The sequence below is a fragment of the Erithacus rubecula genome (assembly GCF_903797595.1).
Source record: "Erithacus rubecula genome assembly, chromosome: 6".
Taxonomy (NCBI): Eukaryota; Metazoa; Chordata; class Aves; order Passeriformes; family Muscicapidae; genus Erithacus; species Erithacus rubecula.
This window is the reverse complement of record NC_136688.1, coordinates 23,228,425-23,247,548: the sequence shown is the minus strand read 5'-3', so window position 1 is coordinate 23,247,548 and position 19,124 is coordinate 23,228,425. Positions and strand designations below refer to the sequence as shown.

Below are 19,124 nucleotides of genomic sequence, written 5' to 3'. Positions count from 1 at the left end.
GCCTTATGAAGGCCCACAGCATCACACAGCAAAAATTGATTTTATTTTTTGAAACTCCCATAATTACAGTTTCTGTCTTCCTTTCTTTTCCTTGGCATATATGCAAGAAACAGCAAGCATGTGTGTTTTGGGGCTCAAATTCCCCAAAAAATGGAGATGGACAAACCAGGCTATTTCCTAGCCACAATGGAACAGGCAAAGTGCAAGGGGGACTGGAGGAAGGATGAAAGCAAGTGTCTCCAGCAATGCTGGGCGACACAAGAGCTCTGCAGTGTTGCCTGGCAGCAAGTAATTTTCTGCCAGTGTGCTGCTTCCACGTGCCAGCAGCCAAAACCCACACAGGCAGCAGGCACAGGCAAGTACATGCGTCAGCTAACGCTACAGGTTAGCTCCACTGTTTCCTAAGGGATATAAGCAGAGGTGCTCTGGATGAGACTTTGGCTAAGTACTTATGGTTATTGCAACAGCACTAGGAACACTCAACCCAAAATGTCCAGGGAGACAGAAGTCTGGAAGATGATGGAAATCTATAATCAAAGACAAGACCACTGCCATACTAAACCAGCACTGCAAAACAGTTCTATCAGCAGGCAACAGTTCTATCCCAAAATGCTTGGGAAAACTCCAATAAAAACAGGTTAGATAAATCCTGTCAAAAATGGCTTAGGCATAGATGATTGTGCCTTAGGATAAGGAAAAGGGTCATGCAGCCTCTTGAGAAAACTTTCAGCACTCCATTTCAGTGATGGTCCTGTGATTACCTAAAGGAAGGAGGAAAACCACATCCCAACCTACCTGTCCGTACATCACCTCTTGCTCTTCCCCAAGCTCCAAAATTACTCCCCCGCACTGGGGTTAATTACAGAGCAACTCAGACCCAGCCAGGAAAGACTCACCCTGAAGATATGTGTCATCTATAACCATCTCATTCATGAACTGCCAGACTGCCATACTCCTCCTCCTCTTTCCCCCACCTCCCTTCCCACCTCCGCTTGCCCTCTAAGGCTCCCAAATGCCTGTGTGCTGTATGTGGTGGCAGCTGAGTTTTTTAATATGCACTTATTAAGATCCTAATTGAATCCCACATTGCCTTGTGTGCGTCTTCCTAGCCGGAACATGAACAAGGCACCCTATAATTCAATTAGAAGGACCTGCAGCAAGCTGATCATTAGTCTGTCAGGTTGCTTAAAAAAAGACATCTAGGAATAGGGAAAGAAGTTAAATAAAGGGAGAATTATTAACACCCGTCCCAAATTCATGCAGACACTTCCACACATATACGTGAAGCATAGAATTTGCAGTGCTCAAGCACTTGAATGATAGCTTACTACATCAATCCAACAGTCCTTCCTCTTGCTTCAGACAACTTACATAGAACCTCAAAAGTTGGAATTAATTTTCGTCATCAATCCTTCTCTGCTCAGATTCATGAGAAAACACCACTAACATACATGACTACTGCAAACAAGGAAATCTCATTACCTGCTAAGACCCTGTTGACAGAGGAATGGGTGGCCAAGCCAGGCTGTCCCCGTTCATGGAAAATCCCAGCATAAGGCAAGTACTCTGGCAGCAAGAAGCGTCTGCAAAACAAAGAGAGTAAAACATGGAGAAAGCCACCCTGTGTACTATAGCACTGAAGAGCAACTGCAATTACTTTGAGAAAATGCAACCACATTCCAGCAGACTACAGTAGGGAGAAGTTTGGAATCCTTTGCTTAGCCAACTGCTTCCCTTCTTCAAACAAAAAAGTAAATTACAGATTAGATCCTCCTGTGATCGCTGTGGCTGAAAAGATCAGTACTAAACAAATCCCCTACCTCCCAAAATGGTTTCTTAATCTCAAACCAGTACATTGTGCTGAGAATCTTTGACCAGATTCTTTTCTCCTATTCTGCCTTCACATTGTGACCTCAACCTGGAAGTAAAAAGCGCTACGACCATGCTATCTTTCAAACATCCTAGGATGAGCAGCTCATACTAACATGCCATCCCAGGAGTCCCAGAAACTGCAAACCAAGGATACAAAAAGCCCTGTGCAAGAAAAGGAATCCACCTGAAAGCAGCAGTGAGCTGCACAGCAACTGGTACCTCCAGGATTTCCATCCCTTTTGCTCTTACACAGGTGCCTTACCTCGGGACAAAGCGCCCCAGTGAGGGTGCAGACATGCGCGCATTCCGGGGAGCTCGGTGCCTCGAGCGGTCTCCATTGTCCCTTCAGCAAAAGAAAGAAAATCATCCGACGTTAAAAATACTATGTAATGAAAGTATTTTCCAAGAAACAAAACCCCACCAATGACATTACCTAGTCAATCTGAGTATGCTAAAGAGATTCTTAAGCTTCCAATGTTTCAAATTCATACAAGTAACTGCACCAAATCCTCTTGACAATTTTATTTAAGAGTAACCTTAAAGTCCAATTTCTTCACTGTTTGACAATGTCTCAAAAGTATCAACAAAATCACTGAGAGTCAATGAATCAATGTCAACACCCGAGCAAATGAAAGAGAAATCTCAGAATTTTGACTAGGAGAACAAAAGGCAAGCTCACCCCAGTCCTCAGAAGAAACTTCTGTTAGTCAAAGAGATCTGTTATAGTTCACATTTTCATTCCCAGAATTGCAGGCAAAAGAGCCTAATCTGCAGACTTCTTTGGTGTTCCTTCCCTAAAGGTCCAGTTTAAGTGCCATCAGATCTTAAAACTATCTCACTTTTCATAAGCTTTTCCAGTTAAATCAGAAATGTTAGGTGGCATCAGACAAAATTGCACCTTCTAAAAAGCATCTCATCCTGTTTCACAATAAATGTCTGGGCCTTGGGGAATGAGGGGCAAGGGTCTATTATCTATTGTCCTACAGCAGACACAGGAAGGCACTGCACCAGGAGGGCAGTGCAGCACTGAACAGGCTTCACAGAGAGGCTGCAGAACTGCTACCCTTGTAAGTCTCAAGATAGGAGCTAGACAAACTCATGGATGGCCCAGTCTGATTTTGGTAATGACAGCTGTACAACAAGCAGGAGGTAAAACTGGAGGACCTTCAAAATGCCCATCACACAAAATTCCTGAAATTGCATTCCTAGGCCACAAGGGGACCTGTAATTATACAGCATTAAACTGCACAGAAAATAATAAGACTCCATTAGTGACTCTGGAGCTTTGAAAAAGACCTTGACAGTACTTCCTTCTCTGTTTCAGAAATTTACTCTCTATGACCTTGCACAAGTAACAAGTCTGTTCTCCCTGGATTCCAAATCCCCATCTGTAATTGCAGCCCCGTCTCCTTCCCAAGCAGTTGTGGGGAGAATATTACTTGCAGAGCCTTGAAATCACTAGGAAACTAAATATTCCTTATGCAATGCACTAGCAGCACATTTCTAACCCACTCCAGCAAGCTGTGCATTTTAGAATTTTTTCGTTTTGCTTTTTTGAAGTCAGTGAGCAAGAAACGTGGGCTGAGAAGAAAGTCTATTACGTGGCTGTTTCCCACACACTTGAGGAACCCAGGAACACAAAAGCAGAGGTTCTTCTGCAAAGTTCGTTAGCATTTCAAGCTATTTCATCAAAACCAAATCTAAATCCAAGCTCAAAGCCTCCATTTCTCCTCCCACTGTAGATACAGCATTTGCAGTTCACAGCCAAAGCCGCACCTCACCCTCAGGATTTTGTGTAACCAGCAGGGTTCCTGAGATCAGAAATGCAAAATTTATCACAGGCCTCCAGCCTATTAAGATGCAGATCAATAACAGAAGGAATCCTGCAAACTTGAGTGCTGACATATCAACCTTTGTTGCTGAAGAGAAAAGACCAAAGGAAAAAGAAGTGCAATGTTCCAGATCCTGCCACACACAGTAAGAGGTAGCAGAAGACAAGAAATACTTTTTAAAAACCTCCATGTAGCAGCTTTTGCAACAACACTGATATGCAACCCTGGAAGAAAAGCAACAAAGCCGTTTTCAGGTTTGCATTTGCTTTGGACATTTACTAGAAGTGGAAAATACTTTTGAAATGGACAAATATCAGCAAAAGGAACAACAGAGCATGACTACACTCTACAGAACTCTCCAGTTGAAGAGAATCTCAGCAGCAGGTTTCAAAAGGAATGAGGAATTAGCTCCAGCAAACAAAAGGAGATAAAAGGGCAAAGTCTACAGACTAAATCAAGAAACCTAGAAGAACTAATTTTTCAAGTTAAATTGCCACTAGCCATGGGTCTTAGCATCCACAAAAACATCTTCAAACACATTTTTTTTCTACAAGGTGACTTTCTGATGTGAGAAGTCCATCCTGTACTTCTTTATTTATTTATTGTGCACACAATCTCTTGACAATATGGAAAAATGCCCAAAAGGGAAAAATACAGACTAGTCTTTTTTTTTGTTTGTTTGTTTTTTGTTTTTTTTAGTTTTCACCATGACAGAGATAGCCTCTACTAATTCAAAACAGACATACAATTGTAACATCCCTTAAAAAAAATTAAAACCTACATCCCAATGGCCACCTGCCCTATAACTCAGACTGCAGGCAGCAAGAAACAGTGGCTATCTCTCAAGAATGCTAGAATTCCTATCTACTGTAAGTAAAAGTGTAAGATACACTCCCCTGGGGTAAAGAACAATATTACTAAACATTAATCTGAATTACTAATGTATAGAGTCATTTATACCTAAACTCCCATGCTCAACAACTACATGCAAGAGTGTCTAGTCTAGCGTTGCAAAGCTAGAACTGCTGATATTACCCTGGTGCCAGCTGAAGATTATTTCTGCACCCTCTAGAAAGGAAAATAAAAAATGCCTTACAGATCAGTGAAAATGGGTGGCACTTTGTGTTATTTCTGTACCACATACAGCCTGCTGACAGAGGGAGGAGAGCAGATGTTAGCACACTGCAGTGCCATCGCGAAGCACTCCAGCAAGAAATCAGAAGTTTCCAAGGCTCCCTAAAGCACTGATGAAGATCTAATGCTCTACTTTCTATTTAGTGTCAACTACCTACAGATTCATTAGCTAATGATTCACAGTGGATAGTTTAATTAACATTACCTGCAGAAGTGGAAAGCAAATCCCTCAATGTGTGTATGTGCGCCTGTGTCTACATAAAAAAAAAGCTTCTTATATAAAGCAACTCAATAACCTTGCTAAAGTAAATGAAATAAACCACAGCAAGGTGACATGGGAAATGTAATACTCTAATTATTAACAGACTAATTTGTCTCAGCAGGAAAACTGCAAGAACCAACAAATGGTCAAAATAACTTTTAAGGTCTGGCTCTAAATTCAGGTTATTCATCATTTGTTCAGATACCATGGTGGGACAAATTAAAAAGAGAATAAGAGCTGGTAGGGGAGAAATAGTATTAACACTAACCTACAATGGAGCATGAAAAGAAAGCAATTCCCAAACATTCAGGAGAATGATGGACATTTAATAGGGCATAAGAAGGATGCAAGTTTATCCTAAATTGGATAAGACAGTCAAATCCCCTTGGATTTTTCTTCTGTAGTCTTGTTTGCTTGTTGAGAGAAAAAACTGACCAATGTAAATTTAATGGACCAGCAATGCCAGCTCTGAAAACAGAGAAAGAGACATAAAATTTTATGTCCTTAAGTTTGGAGAAAAAGGCATTCTTTTTCATCTGGTAACTTGGCTACTGCATTAATAACAGTGGATACAGAAGACAGGACAAAAAAAGCGCCATGTTCTGCTTTTCTGTCTTGGCAAGAATACACTTTAATATTTAGAGATTGTTGTATCAGGAAGTGAAATTAAACACACAGCATGGGATTTCTAATGCAATCTGTTGGTCTAACTGTTCCCACTGTAGTCAATATTAAAACTCCCACTGACTACACTGCCAATAGAATTAAGTCAACAATGACCACGTTGAAAAACCGTTTAATTATCAAAGCCAGCACCAGTAAACCATGTAAGTTCAGAAGAATCAAATTATATCACACCAAGCCAATTATTTCATATTTTCAGCATTTTATCACATTTCATGCAATCCAATTAAAAATGCTGTATGAGTTTGTATTGTAAAGGTCAGACACTCACATACAATAGAAATGCTACATAATTACTTGAGTGGCATCTACTACTTCCCTTAAAGGCTGACACTGGAAGTTGCACCATCTTCATGTAGCAGAAAAAAAACAATGTTTGAAGCACTGAGAAAATCTGAACTATCTCTACTGACTTGCTATATTCTTTTTTTATTAACTGCAGTAGGTTACTTCAGAAGAGATAGGACAGAGGGCAGGAATAGCCCAAAGGACTTATCAAGAGCTCAGAGGAGGTTACAAGGTACTGCAAACTTATTTGGCTTCAGTGGTTGGTCAGGTTTAACTGCAAGTCCTCTAAAGAAGCTGCCTGGAAGATGTCACATTAAACTGGCCATATTAAAGCAGAAGACAAACCCAAGACAAAGTGTGTACTGTGTTCTACAAAGAGTACAGAAGTCAGGGGTAAAAAGATGATGAAGTGAACATTACTTTTGCTGGTGATTCTAAGAACGTGTCAATTGCTTTCCAGCACCATCCTGATGGGTAAGGCAACATACAGTGTTGGGAACACTATGACAGAAAGTTAGCTACAAGTTTCACCAGTAAGAGGAGCAGCAAATATCAGATATTAACACTAGTTTTTAATGTCTGATCCTGCAAGATCATTAGCATCTCACAGAAATCAATTTAGAGAAAAATGGGAGCACTTCTAGTAAATAAGCCTCTCAAAACAGAGAAGTAAACACAAAATAAAGAAAACATTATCATTCTGAATATTTTAGTGAGATATAGACATCCTAGAAGACAAAAGGAAAAGCCACACTGCAAGCTGGTTGTAATTCTGCACAGGGGCATAGCAGCTAAAATAATATCTCCTGGATCAGTTAGACTGGTGTCTTATTCAAAAATAAGTATGTGCTATTTTACCCACAATCCTCAAGTCTTGGAGAAGCTACAAACTCAAACCAGGAAAAGGAGATCAACCCACTTCTGGCTCTGAGGACAAGTGTATCTCACCTAAAACCTAAAACAGGATTATGTTGAAGATGAAACATTAAAGACATTAAGCTTATGTAAGCAAAGAGTTATTTCCACAAGTAGATACAAAGAAAGAAGTCAGGAGCATAGGCTCTAGCACAAAGGGTTCAAATATTGACACCCACAGCTATTAAAATGACGACTGTATGGTTCCTTTAAAGTGAATCTAAAAGAACATACACAATCTGGTAAAAATAAAAGTTATACATTTATACACCCATCTTTGAAGGATATTACCATTACTGAAGGAGAAGTACTTCAGGCAGAACTGAAGGAAACAACAAGAAACAAGAAAAAAAGCGCATTTGTTATACAAAAAGACTTTCCTGGCACTAAATGCACGACTGTGGAACTGGACGTCAAAAACAACTGAAGAATAAAAATAGTAGAGAAACTGCAAAGAATGATGGTGGCCAGCTGGAGAGACAGGAACTAGAATAGATTTTTAACACAGTAATTGATAAAGAAGTTAAGCAAGTCACCCAAGGCTTGCCATAATTTTGTATTCTTCTGAAGGCTCTCACTAAGAGCTTTCTGAAAGGAAAACCAGAGAAAATGTGCATCTACTTATCAACTAAAACTTCCTATAAAACAGCAGACTGCTGAGTTACTAATGGCTCTGCTGACCAGAGAGAAGCAAACCTCCCAGCCTTGATTACCTCTCAGAGCACTGTTCAGAGGAAAATGTATTTACAAGATTGAAAATGGCACTTCAGAAGATCAAGTGTTTCAGAAAAGCATCACATATGAGAGGTCAAGAGAAACAGCAGTACTTGCCTGTAAAATGCCAAGGATTAACTGCTTCAGAGAAAGACTGATTTGGAACTAGAATGAAGCACTCACTTTTTCTAGGCACATGATCCAGCTATTTTTCTTTTAATCATCTCACTGTGTGGTGGGCTCACAAATTGATGATGTTGTTTTAGAATAAGACTCATACACTTCATAGCTACGGTGAATCATTAGAAAGCAGAAACATCAGCAGCCAGACAAAGCTAGAGAGGCATCAACTTTTGTCTCTTTTTAAACAAAAAAAATAGATTTCACAGTTATGCTTCCAAAGGAAACAGAATTAAAACCATGACTTCACAAGCAATGCTAATCTTTTAGACCTATGGGCTTCAAGAATGCAGAGCACTACCTGCTTTGCATGGCCAGCAACAAACCAGTAACAGCTTGCTTCCTAATTACTCTAATTTGCACTGGACTTCACCTACTAGGTGGCCTAGTTTGACTACTGAGTTGCACAGACACAAAACAAAAGCAAAAGGAAAACAATGGAGTTTAGATTTGGCAGAAAAACTCAGAAGTACCATTTGACATCAAAACTGTTTCTATGGACTCAGGCAAGCAGCAGTATGGAGTATAACAGGAGCTTTCCAGCAGCTGCCACCTTCCTAAAGGTTCTTCACCACCCTGATATGAAGACACTTGCCTTGCTGGAATGTGACTTAATGATAAAAACATCATGCTGGAGAGGTTAGCAAAACCCTACAGTACTGCTACAAGGAAACAGTTATTGCCTGTTCACTGCATCGATGCAGCATTACTAGACATTATGACCAAATAAGGGTAATATAAAAGACTGTCACAAAAGATTAAAAGAATAGGGAAAGTGAAGCTGCAGGCTACTATGAGTAGATTACAAGACAAGCTAACACTAACTAATCCTTGAAAAATTAAGTTCAAAGAGTTGATTCAGTATCACTCCCATTCATCCGGCAAATGTAACTTTCTTAGCCTGAAACTGTGTTTAAGATGATGAATTTACTTAAGTTGCTGTGTATCTGGAAGCAACATCCCCATGCTAACTGCCTTAGAAACATCTAGCAGAGAAGAAAAAAACCCCAGAAAGTGACCACTAAGTTACACATATTTGCATCTGCTTTGAAAGCCAGTTTTGAAAAGGCCCATCTCCATCAAAAACAATGATGCAGTGCCATATGAGGCAAAAAACAAAGACAGATGAAAATAACACAAAAATAGATGAAGGAGCCCTGAGAAAAAAGAAACAAAGGCAGACACTTAAAAGCAATTCTGCTTTATGTGAACTCAAATAGCAAATTGCTAGCAAGAACATTATTTGTAGATGCTCAAGAAAGATTGATAACAAACGGTCCCATCTAAGATTTCCAGGAAAAAAAAGCTACATTTTCTGCAGAAAACTGACCTGTCATGGATCCTAAAAATCCATTTCCATCAGCACTTGAGTGACATGAAGAGCCTATTGAGATTGTCACATCTCCTATATGTTAACTTCAGATGCAAACATCAGGATGGCAAGGAGAAAAATTAAAAACTCCAGCCTAATTACTTTTAGAAAATTTGTAGTTTGGATACAATACCACTACTTCTACAACAAAAGGCTACCATGATCAAGTAATCCCTCTCATCCACCTTCATTATGTCCTATGACAGCTTAACACTTGGCATCCCATTCATCCAAAGGTAAGGTGTCACCTTAACCTACAGACCCCTAAGAGAATAATCCTCTTTCTTTACCTCTGGGATTCCTCATGCTTCTCTCTCCACAATGACAGAGCTTATCTCAGCATTCTGGAGCTGTAGATCAAAAGCTCCATACTTATTTAAAGTGTCACAAAAAAGCTTTAATCATTCAAATTTCTCCTTTCTCTTGCCAATAAAACCTGGCTACTATTTGAAGAAGTTTCTTTTGCAAAAATTGAAGATTTGCACTCAGAAATACATGAGTGCATGGTGGACAGCTGTGAAGGAGGGCAGTAAAGACCAAGGCTTTACAAAGAGTCCCAAGTTCTACCCATGTGCTCTTAGTAGTTGATGTGCTAAGGGAAGTCAGAAGGTGCACAGTGAATTGACTGCACTGCTGCAGGTTAGTCCCACTCCCACTGCACTGTGTCTCTAGCACACAGTGATACAGACTAAAAAGGCAGAGACTGGATTTAAACACATGCATGGACTTCATCACCAGGGTAAGAAAGAAGCTATTTCAGTAACTGACAATCTTCAACCTCTCCCTTCCTTTAAACTCCCAAAATCTTTCTGTTGCAGGCATCAAGCACATGCTTATTCTCACCATGATACACAAATCCCTGCTTGAAACTCACTTCTAGCATTCCACTTGAGGGGCAAAATTTGGTTGTGAACAGAATTCATAACCAAACCAACTACCCAAATACACACTACTGAGCAACCACATTGCTACAGCCATTTTCTTCCCTTTTCTCCCCCATTACATAATGTTAGTTCAGACACAACTGCATCCAGACAGGTACTAATTAATATTGTCAAGTATCAGCATCCCAATCAAGGTTCCTAAAGAAGCTAACAACAAAATATACTTTAAATGTAGACTTTCCAAAAGAAGGATGATTGCCTGGATATCTCACAAATGTCTAATCAGACATGCACTCTTCTTAATACAGAAAGTTAAACCAGAATATCATCTTGAAGTGAAGCACAAACCAGAATCCCAAAACAAACCTTTCACCTACAGAAGAGGCCAAAAATAATCTACACACTATTCTCCAAAAAGAATTAAAATTACATACAAGACACTGGAAGTGAGACTAGCAGCTTTAATACAGTAGCAGTTGGCTGGCAGGTTGCAATCTTAGAACCATTCAAGACAAGAGGCTGTTGGAAGAATTTAGATTTGGCAGTTCTTGCCAAGACAGTGTCAATAAAGCAACCAAAAATGGCAGGAGGCAAGTATGACAACTACTCATGTATCTTATGCACTTATGAGGAGGCCCTTGCAAGATGCCCATCTGAGAAACCACAATTCTGGGTCCAGACCATGCCTTAAACAAAAGGATTTTAAAGTAACAAATAAAGCCAGATAACATCACTGAATCTTGTAAGCTTTCCTTAGGTGATTATCATCTTTGCAAAGCAAGAGCCTGCTACTCAAAACTAGAAGGTCCATTAGGGTCTCAGTAAAACAGTCCCTACAGTTCTCATATTTTCTGTCTGGATGCTTGTGGTGTCTCGAAAAAAATTAAACAGATGAATCACTAAAATAAGACTTCAGGCCTTTGAGGTAAAGCCCATCTTGTTATAGAGACACAATAAAGACCTTCCTAGCCTGTGACAATGCACAACTGAGTGGATCCATGCCAGCACAAAGCCACCTACAAGGAAGGAGAAGGGATAAAACAGAAGAGGGAAAAGCTGGAGACATAAAAGAGTGCAATCTCCAAGCTCCTTCATATCTGTATTCTGTCAGACAGCCCACTCTTGGAAGGAGACAGTGGAGTCAGCCACAGTCACACCTTTAGCCTTAGCTTGAAAGCCTTTTTTGAACTGTAGTAAAGGGTTTGAGTCAGCTTTCAGAGCTGGTGCACTGTCCCATATATTTGCCTTTCAGTCTGACAGATGAAACAAACCTATATTTCTGTATTTATTCCCATAGTTATTGCAGACAAAAAGGGACATGGCCAAAATTCACCTACATAAATACCTTCACATTCTGATTTTGGTGACAAATTCAGAATTACAAGTGAAAGAAATGAGATTGCACTAGCCAAGGAGTCCTAGAAGCATCACCCACAGTCTTCAACATCAGAGAGCTGTTCTAGACAAAAGGAAGTCTATGAAAGAGACCAAATCAAAATTCTTGAAAAACTCAAAAGAAAATAGTTTAGCTTTAAAAATCTAAATTTACTATGTGATGCAAACATAAGATACTCAAATAAGAACTTGAAATTAAAAAGTTGGATATGTGTAATTTGTCTATAAAGAACCTATTTTTACCAGTTATGCTGGAAGACTTAAGTGATGTCATTCTTCATTCAGAGATTCTTATTCCACATCTCAGGAAGTCTTTTTATTTTAGCTAAGGATTCTACTAAAGCTAACCTTAAAACCCACTCATATCAATCTATCTGGTAACAACCTAATATTACAATCTGTATATATATTACAAACTGTATTAAATGCTTTTATGTAGACATGACTAAGTTTACAATTGACAGTTGCATTCAATAAGCAGTAAGATGACAACAGTGACAGGTTAAACACAGGGAGCACATGTAGAGAACAGCTTATTAGACTGAAAAACACAAGTATAGTGTGTCTTCCTCCTCCTCTCCAGTCCAGAAAAGCTGGTGTAGAAGTAGGATATTATTAACACCTATAAAAACCACTACTTCAGATTCTTATACCAACACTACTTCTATTGTCATCACAAACTACATATACTTATGAATGAATTCACCCTTGACTGAGACACAGGAGAGGCTCTAAATTAAATTTAGAGCCATAAGCACACAAACAATGCATATGCCAAGTTTTTCATGCCCCATACTAGGCCATTAGGTAAACAAAACTGAAAAAAGACAAAATTAATTTTTGAGGAGGAAAAAAACCGCTGAATCCCACTAAATATGAAAGCACAGGAAAGCTTGTCTACCAGGCATCCTTGCCCAGTGCTCTATGCATAATGAAACCAATTGATGTTTAATGTCACTTAGATCTTTCTCCTAATCTCTGGGAAACCAAAAGAGATAATTTACTAATTATATTAGCCAGATTAGAAAGATAAAGTACCAAGGCAATTTTCTGGCTTTTATGGGGGAAAGAAAAGCTCCTTCTATTTCAGGAGAAAAGCATAAGCTGCAGACAGCCCGACACAGCAGCAACACCCTTCCCTGTATCAAAACTGGAGACACAGCAAAGTTAGAGCATCTAAACCACAGCAAGAAAAATCATCCATGGAGCAATACATGACTGCACAGGTGAACAAGCAAGGAAGTAAGAGAACAAACAAGAAATAAGAACTCTGTAAGACAGTTAATTGTGAAGTCTCAGCACAAGAAATCAAATGAGTCACAAGAAGTTCCAGCTCTAAGAACCCCTGCACAGCAGCCCTCTTTAATCAGCCAAGAGAAGTAATGAAGCAGAGAAGTAAAAAGACAGCAGGTCTTGAATGCACAGAGCAGAATTTGATATGAAATATTCAACCAACAAATTCAGGCACAGCACATTAAGGAATAAACACTTCTTTTTGCTCAGTATGAAATGAAAGACAACCTTAGTATGGCTGATTGAATTGCTTTCCTGACTGGGTACTCTTACTGCGTGAACATTTTCTGCAGGGGAACACACTTCTGTGTGCCTCTGTGAAGGAAGAACATATCATCTTTTACTCCTCCAGCAGAACAAGCTGCCCCAAATAAAATGGATTAATGGAAGTAGTAAGGTCTATGCTTCCAACACACCCACTTCACAAAAACAAACCCAGCATCCAGCATATTTCTGCTCTTCCAGACTACAAAGATGCTTGAGAAAATGCAGAAGAGTCACTGCCTAATAGCTTATCTGCCCTCATTTACATTTTACACAAACAAAGCCACAATCAGAGGGAAAGACATTCTCTCATGCTGTACTTCAGAATATTCAATTGGTGGAGCATGAAATGACACCTTCACAGAACAACTTTCTAAGAAAAAAATAGCCTACCACCACTTAAAAGTTAGAAAGGGATTAGAATCTTGCTTTTGGGAATAGTTACTGTGACTAGTATCCTTCATAAAGGGACTTCACCCTGACACAAAGGTCATGGAGCTTAAACAACATGTCATCTCAACTATGTGCCACTGCAGCAAGTGAATGTGCAAATTAAAATAGTAGAGAAGTTGACAGCATCCTTTGCTGGCAGCTGCAATATAACAACACAGATTTTTTTAGGAGTTCACAGCTCCCATCAAACACACACCCCTACTACACTATAACCATAAACTACTTCTACAACCATGCTCAGAATTATCCTATATTTTAATTGCAGTATACACAAATGAGGTAAGATTCAGTGAAATACTTAAGGCTACTCAGGGAAAATCTCATATTTAAAAGGAAATTACTGAAGACAGGCTAGAAAGGCTACATTCTCTTTGCTGCTAAAATGGAATTTAATCTAAATTCCTGAGCTTTTGGTCTACATGCCATCTAAACAATACATTACTGTACTCTTCCATTTATTAGAAAGGGTTGGTAATAAATTTTTTGCTGGGATTACACTGGGTATCACTGGAAGTCCAAAAGCAGATGCAGGAGAACAGAAAAAATTGTCAGCAGAACCACTCAGAAGGAAATACAGTGGCTAATAGGAACATTCTTCTAAGGTTTGGATGCAGATCTATTCCTCACTTTTTGACACAAGATTCTTTTTTATCTTCTTACAAGAAACTCAGCCTTAACACAGATTCACAATCACCAAATTAAAAAAAAAAAATTAGCAAATCAAACCAAAAGAACCCAATCCCAGGAATGTTAGCTAATTTGACAAAGCTACAGAGATAGAGCAAGAAAAAGCAACAGGACATGTTTGTCTGTCTCCTATAGACTTAGCCCAAAGAACTAAGTCTTGCAAAGCCTCTTAGTGACTCTTGTTCTGTCTCAAGATTTGACAACTCTAGTAAACTCCTGGTTCCCCATCTGTTCCATTGGAGAAAAAGATTCTAATTTTCTTTATTTAACAAGTCTTCTAATGTGTTGAAGGTAGCCTACAACATCCTTAATTTTCATAACAGAAATGACAAAACCTATTTCTAGCAATCAATCTTCTAATTATGGATTGAATTACTTAACCTGTTCCTACAAGAAGCCTAAGGTGTCTGTGATTAACAGCAGGGAATCAGCAAGCAGTCCTGTGTTGACAACAGACATAAGCAAGAGGACTAGGCAGCACACACACTTACTCAAAATCTTCAAATTCCAGATCATTTCCCTCCACAGATGGGTTTGAGTTGTCTGAAGTGGAAGCAGAGGAGGAGGAAGAGCGGAGACGGTTTTGCTGATATCGCATAGAGCGCTGCCGAATGCTGTCCCTCCGGGAAAGATACTGGATCATCCTCTGAGCATAATATGCAGCAGGAGACAACCTGAGCAAGAAAAAGATACACAAATACTCATTACATAAGTATAGAATGACAGCTAGTCCTAATTTTCCTTTTGAACTCAAAGTGCCAGGCCAGTAACAGCCTATCACAAGATTGACTGTTTGCATTTTATCCATAAGATAGAGTAAATAAAGAAAGCAAGGAAACATAGTTTTCCCTTTATATGCTATACTCCCACGTGATCCCCTTTGCAAACAGAAGCACCACACAGTACCTACAGACAAAAAGCTCATCCACAGAACAGAGAGATTTGCTTGACTCTCTTGAGCTCACTGATTCATGTATTACCAGTTCACTCAAGTAAACTCACCAAGCATCACTTTATAAGAACCAAGCTCGGTCCCAATGTGAACTCTGCCTGCAGTGCCAAACAGCAGCACTGTTCAAATAAACATTGAAGGAAAGTGCTGCTGTTTTGATTGTACTTAGGGAGTACCATGGAATATCAAGCAGAAAAAAAAAAAAAAAAAAAAAAAAAAAAGAAGGTTTCACATCTTTTACTACTTTGTAATCTAAATGGTAGGGATTTTATATAGTGGCAATTTCATCAGATCCACTAGATATATGTTAAGTGGAGCTTTAAAAGCCTTGCACCCCACCTGAAAGGAAATCTTTCCTCTGTAATTAATTCTTAATTCTCTCTCATGCATAATCTAGCATTTGTTTGCATCAGCTATCACACACCAGTATTACTCTCTTGAGACAGGTAAACACATACTACTCTCTTTTCCTACCCTGCAGATACCCACAGCTCCTCACACATTTTTTCTGTGACACACTTACTCAGTGTTAAAATCCAGACACCTCAGATGCTGAATTTATCATTTCATTAGCCTTATTTGGTTAGACTTGAATTCTAATTTGGAGGACAAGTTTAGGAGACAGACTACAGGTTCAGGGGTGTGAAAACTTAAGCTGACAAGCATCAAAAGGGTAAGAGGAACAATACACTCCTGCTGCTGATTCCCTGCTGAATCTTTAATGCTTTGTTTAATGAGTTAAACCTGTTCATGCTTACATGAAGAAGGTGGCTTTGCTGGACAAACATCACTTCTCTCTATTCCCCATAAGACTTAATAGGTCAAATACAAAAAAGCAAGGCATTACAGAAGCACATTCACAAATGAGAAGCTGTCCTCTTCTCTGGGCTTTTCCATAAGCCAAAGCATTTGTGCATGCCTAAAAACAAATCCATGGCGTAATACATACAGAGAGAAAAAAAAGAGGAAAAGGAAACAAGGCAAACACTGGAAAATGTGAACAGTGGTCTCAGCAGTCCAGCAGTGTATGCACTGGAACATTTTTTCCCCAATATCACACCAAAGGAGAATTTTACATAAAAATATGAAGAATGAGTTCAGCAGTCTTCTAAAATTATGCAGGACATCAGAAAAAAAAACCATGGTGATGCTTGTTAGAAGAAAGAGTAGGCAATAAAGAGTGGCCATAACCATTGACAAGATGCCATATTCAGCTTCCTGACAGCACATGGTATGTACACTGAACAGATATAAAAAAGGTCTCCAAAGACAACACAAGAAGCTTAACTCTGATACACAGAGAGAAAGGTGTAAGGGATAAAATGCCTTCTAACTGGTTACATTTTTTCTGGAGTTATATCCAACAAACCCCCTGTGATGGTTGATATATGCAATCTGGGAGCATATGTAATTCTTGTTGAGTATTTCTATTTAAAAAACATTACTATATGTGTTTTTTGATGACAGCTTAATCTGATTCTTCTGCAGATTATTTTCTGAGCTTAGTACATATGGAAATTGTGGAGAATGACAGAACAGCCAAGCTGACCTTAGTGAAGTTCAGCAAGGCCACTGAGAAATATTGCTGCAGTCTACATCAAAACATTCATTCTGAGTCTGAGGGAACTTAAAAAAATATTCTCCCCGCCTCATTGCTGACCTAGGTTATTCAAATATAGCACCATTACAGACAGTAAATGTAGAAACAAAACTAACACATACACAGGCTCTCAAAAATACATTTTTCAGATCATGTTGTCTATATACTCTCTTAAAAAAGGCTCAGTTGGAGACAGCTTGATCTTAAGAAGGTACATATATTTTATATATATATATATTTAAAACACATAAACACAGAGACACAAACATAGATGTTTATTAATAGATACAGATGTGTTCATTTCTCCTTTGTTTCACTTTTCCACATTGTTACTTAATTTCTCCAAGACATAGCTTTATATTTGGATCTTAGGATGCTACAAAAACCCCATCAAAATGGAGTGATACTCCTTTTAATCACTTTTCAAATCTCTAACTAGTTAAAGGTACAGTTAAAAATATCCTACTAGTCCAGCATACCAGAAAGGTTTATGAAGGAAGACTCTAATCCTATCCCACTCAAACTTCCAGCTGGTACTGATCACACCTCTATGAATCTCATCCTCTGAAAAGGACAGTGATATTCACTGGTACAAATTAACCCCCTGAGAACAGTTTTGAAACTGGACTTTTCTTCCAAACCTCCTAATAAACTCAAGCTACTATAGCTTCTACCACAACCTAAAGCCACTTGAACTGTCACATGAAAAGCACTGTATCAGTTCTAAAATGGCTTCAAGTAGAAAAATATTTTTGGCCATGCTCCTTATGCTAGGAAATGTCTCAGGCATTGATCCCTTTTCATACATTTCGTTGAGCTTCATCATAGCAGACATCTAACAGAAGAAGAAAAAATCCAGATATCTAGGCAGACTCTTTTTCTTTTTTAAAAGGCAGCTCCCAGTGAGTTAGAATCAGTTCTTAAAAATCTCTGCTCTCTCAATCTGCCTGCTTTGGACAAGGCATTCCAAAAACAAGGAACGATGCACTTCTAGCAATATAGCAACTTTTGGTACTGAAAAAATTAACTTGAATGTAGCAATAACTTTAATTTAACATTTGTAGAATATAATTTTCATCTTTCCAAGTAAATAAATCCCTTTTCCTGCTATTTAACCAACTTCCATTTAGAAGCTTTTACATTTGTCAGTATTTCTGACATGCAGTTGCCAAGACCTTCAGCACTCACCTAGATTGGTTTCCCAGATCTTATATACAGCAGCAGACACCACCTTACTTCACTACAGCTTTGTCTACATCATTCCTAAGCCTTTGCATTATCTTTACAAGGCAACCTTCTTCATGATAAATGGAAAAAAGCCAAATATAAGATTTCACCTCTACAAGGCTTTATCTACCAGAGACAGTTAGCAAGGAGTCATTTACCAACACAATTATATTATCTGGTCAGTTTGCAACACAGCCTTTTATTTCAAAACTTGTACTTAGAAGTATCATCTATATAAAAATGCAGATTTTGTGGTTAATGATGAAGAAAATAAGATAAGCCACCCCCCTCAACCTCACAAAACAACAAATCTCCTTCAGCAACCCAAGATTTAATTTTCAGTGGTATTCCTGTACTCTTCTTTATGATAAATCCTAGTAGCCTTCAATTCACACAGCTATGCAAGAGGTTCCCCAAAAGGTTAAATCAGATATATTTTACACTTACTGAATCTCCTCATTCATAGGTTTCTTAAACCCATCTAAAGAAAGCTTATTTGTCATGATTTATTCTTTGAAAGTTTCCAAAGCTGCTTGCTGTTCACGATTCTATCATTTCTTCTGACAGAGTCTTTGGGTCACATTATCCCATCTGTGGCTTTCTAATATAACTGCAAAGATCATTTCTTTCCATTTTTGATAACTGCCACATTTGCTTTTTCTAGTCCTCTGAAACACTCCCACCTCTTTTGAAGATTAAGCAGCACTACAGGTGTTTCTGTGTCTAATGTCAATGATTCATGACTCTTCAAAAATAATTGTCAGTATTTTGTTCTTAGTTAAGCATACATAGCCTTCTGGCTATGCTCTCTTGTACAGATAAATTTATGGAGACAATTCATGCTTCCAAGCACGTTGTCTGCTCACACCAGCTCCTAATTGCCTTTACTGCATTCGTTCTTTCTCCTGAATAGACTATTTGTTTTTTAATTCATTTTTCTTCAAAAGAGATTTTTAATATATTGATATAGCTCATTTACTGTTGGGCCTGTTTGCCACCTAGCGTTCTCCATCCCAAATAATTTCATTAATTCTTATGTGTTTACTTCAACAGTAATTCCTTCCTGTTTTCCCCATTTTCCCCCAGGCTTAACAGCATCTGCTCACTTGTTTTGCT

At 38.7% G+C, this 19,124-nt stretch overlaps 1 protein-coding gene across 3 annotated transcripts in view; it reads right to left on the bottom strand.

The window, feature by feature from the left end:
- Window positions 1-19,124, bottom strand: part of AMBRA1 (autophagy and beclin 1 regulator 1) — a 128,194-nt gene that overhangs the window by 75,515 nt on the left and 33,555 nt on the right. For all 3 annotated transcript variants that reach the window (XM_079309212.1, XM_079309214.1, XM_079309213.1), the window contains 3 exons: window positions 14,721-14,903; window positions 2,135-2,215; window positions 1,483-1,583 (listed from right to left, as the gene is read on the bottom strand). In XM_079309212.1, the coding sequence (XP_079165338.1) occupies window positions 1,483-1,583; window positions 2,135-2,215; window positions 14,721-14,903 (365 nt within the window). The remainder of the gene's footprint in view (window positions 1-1,482; window positions 1,584-2,134; window positions 2,216-14,720; window positions 14,904-19,124) is intronic.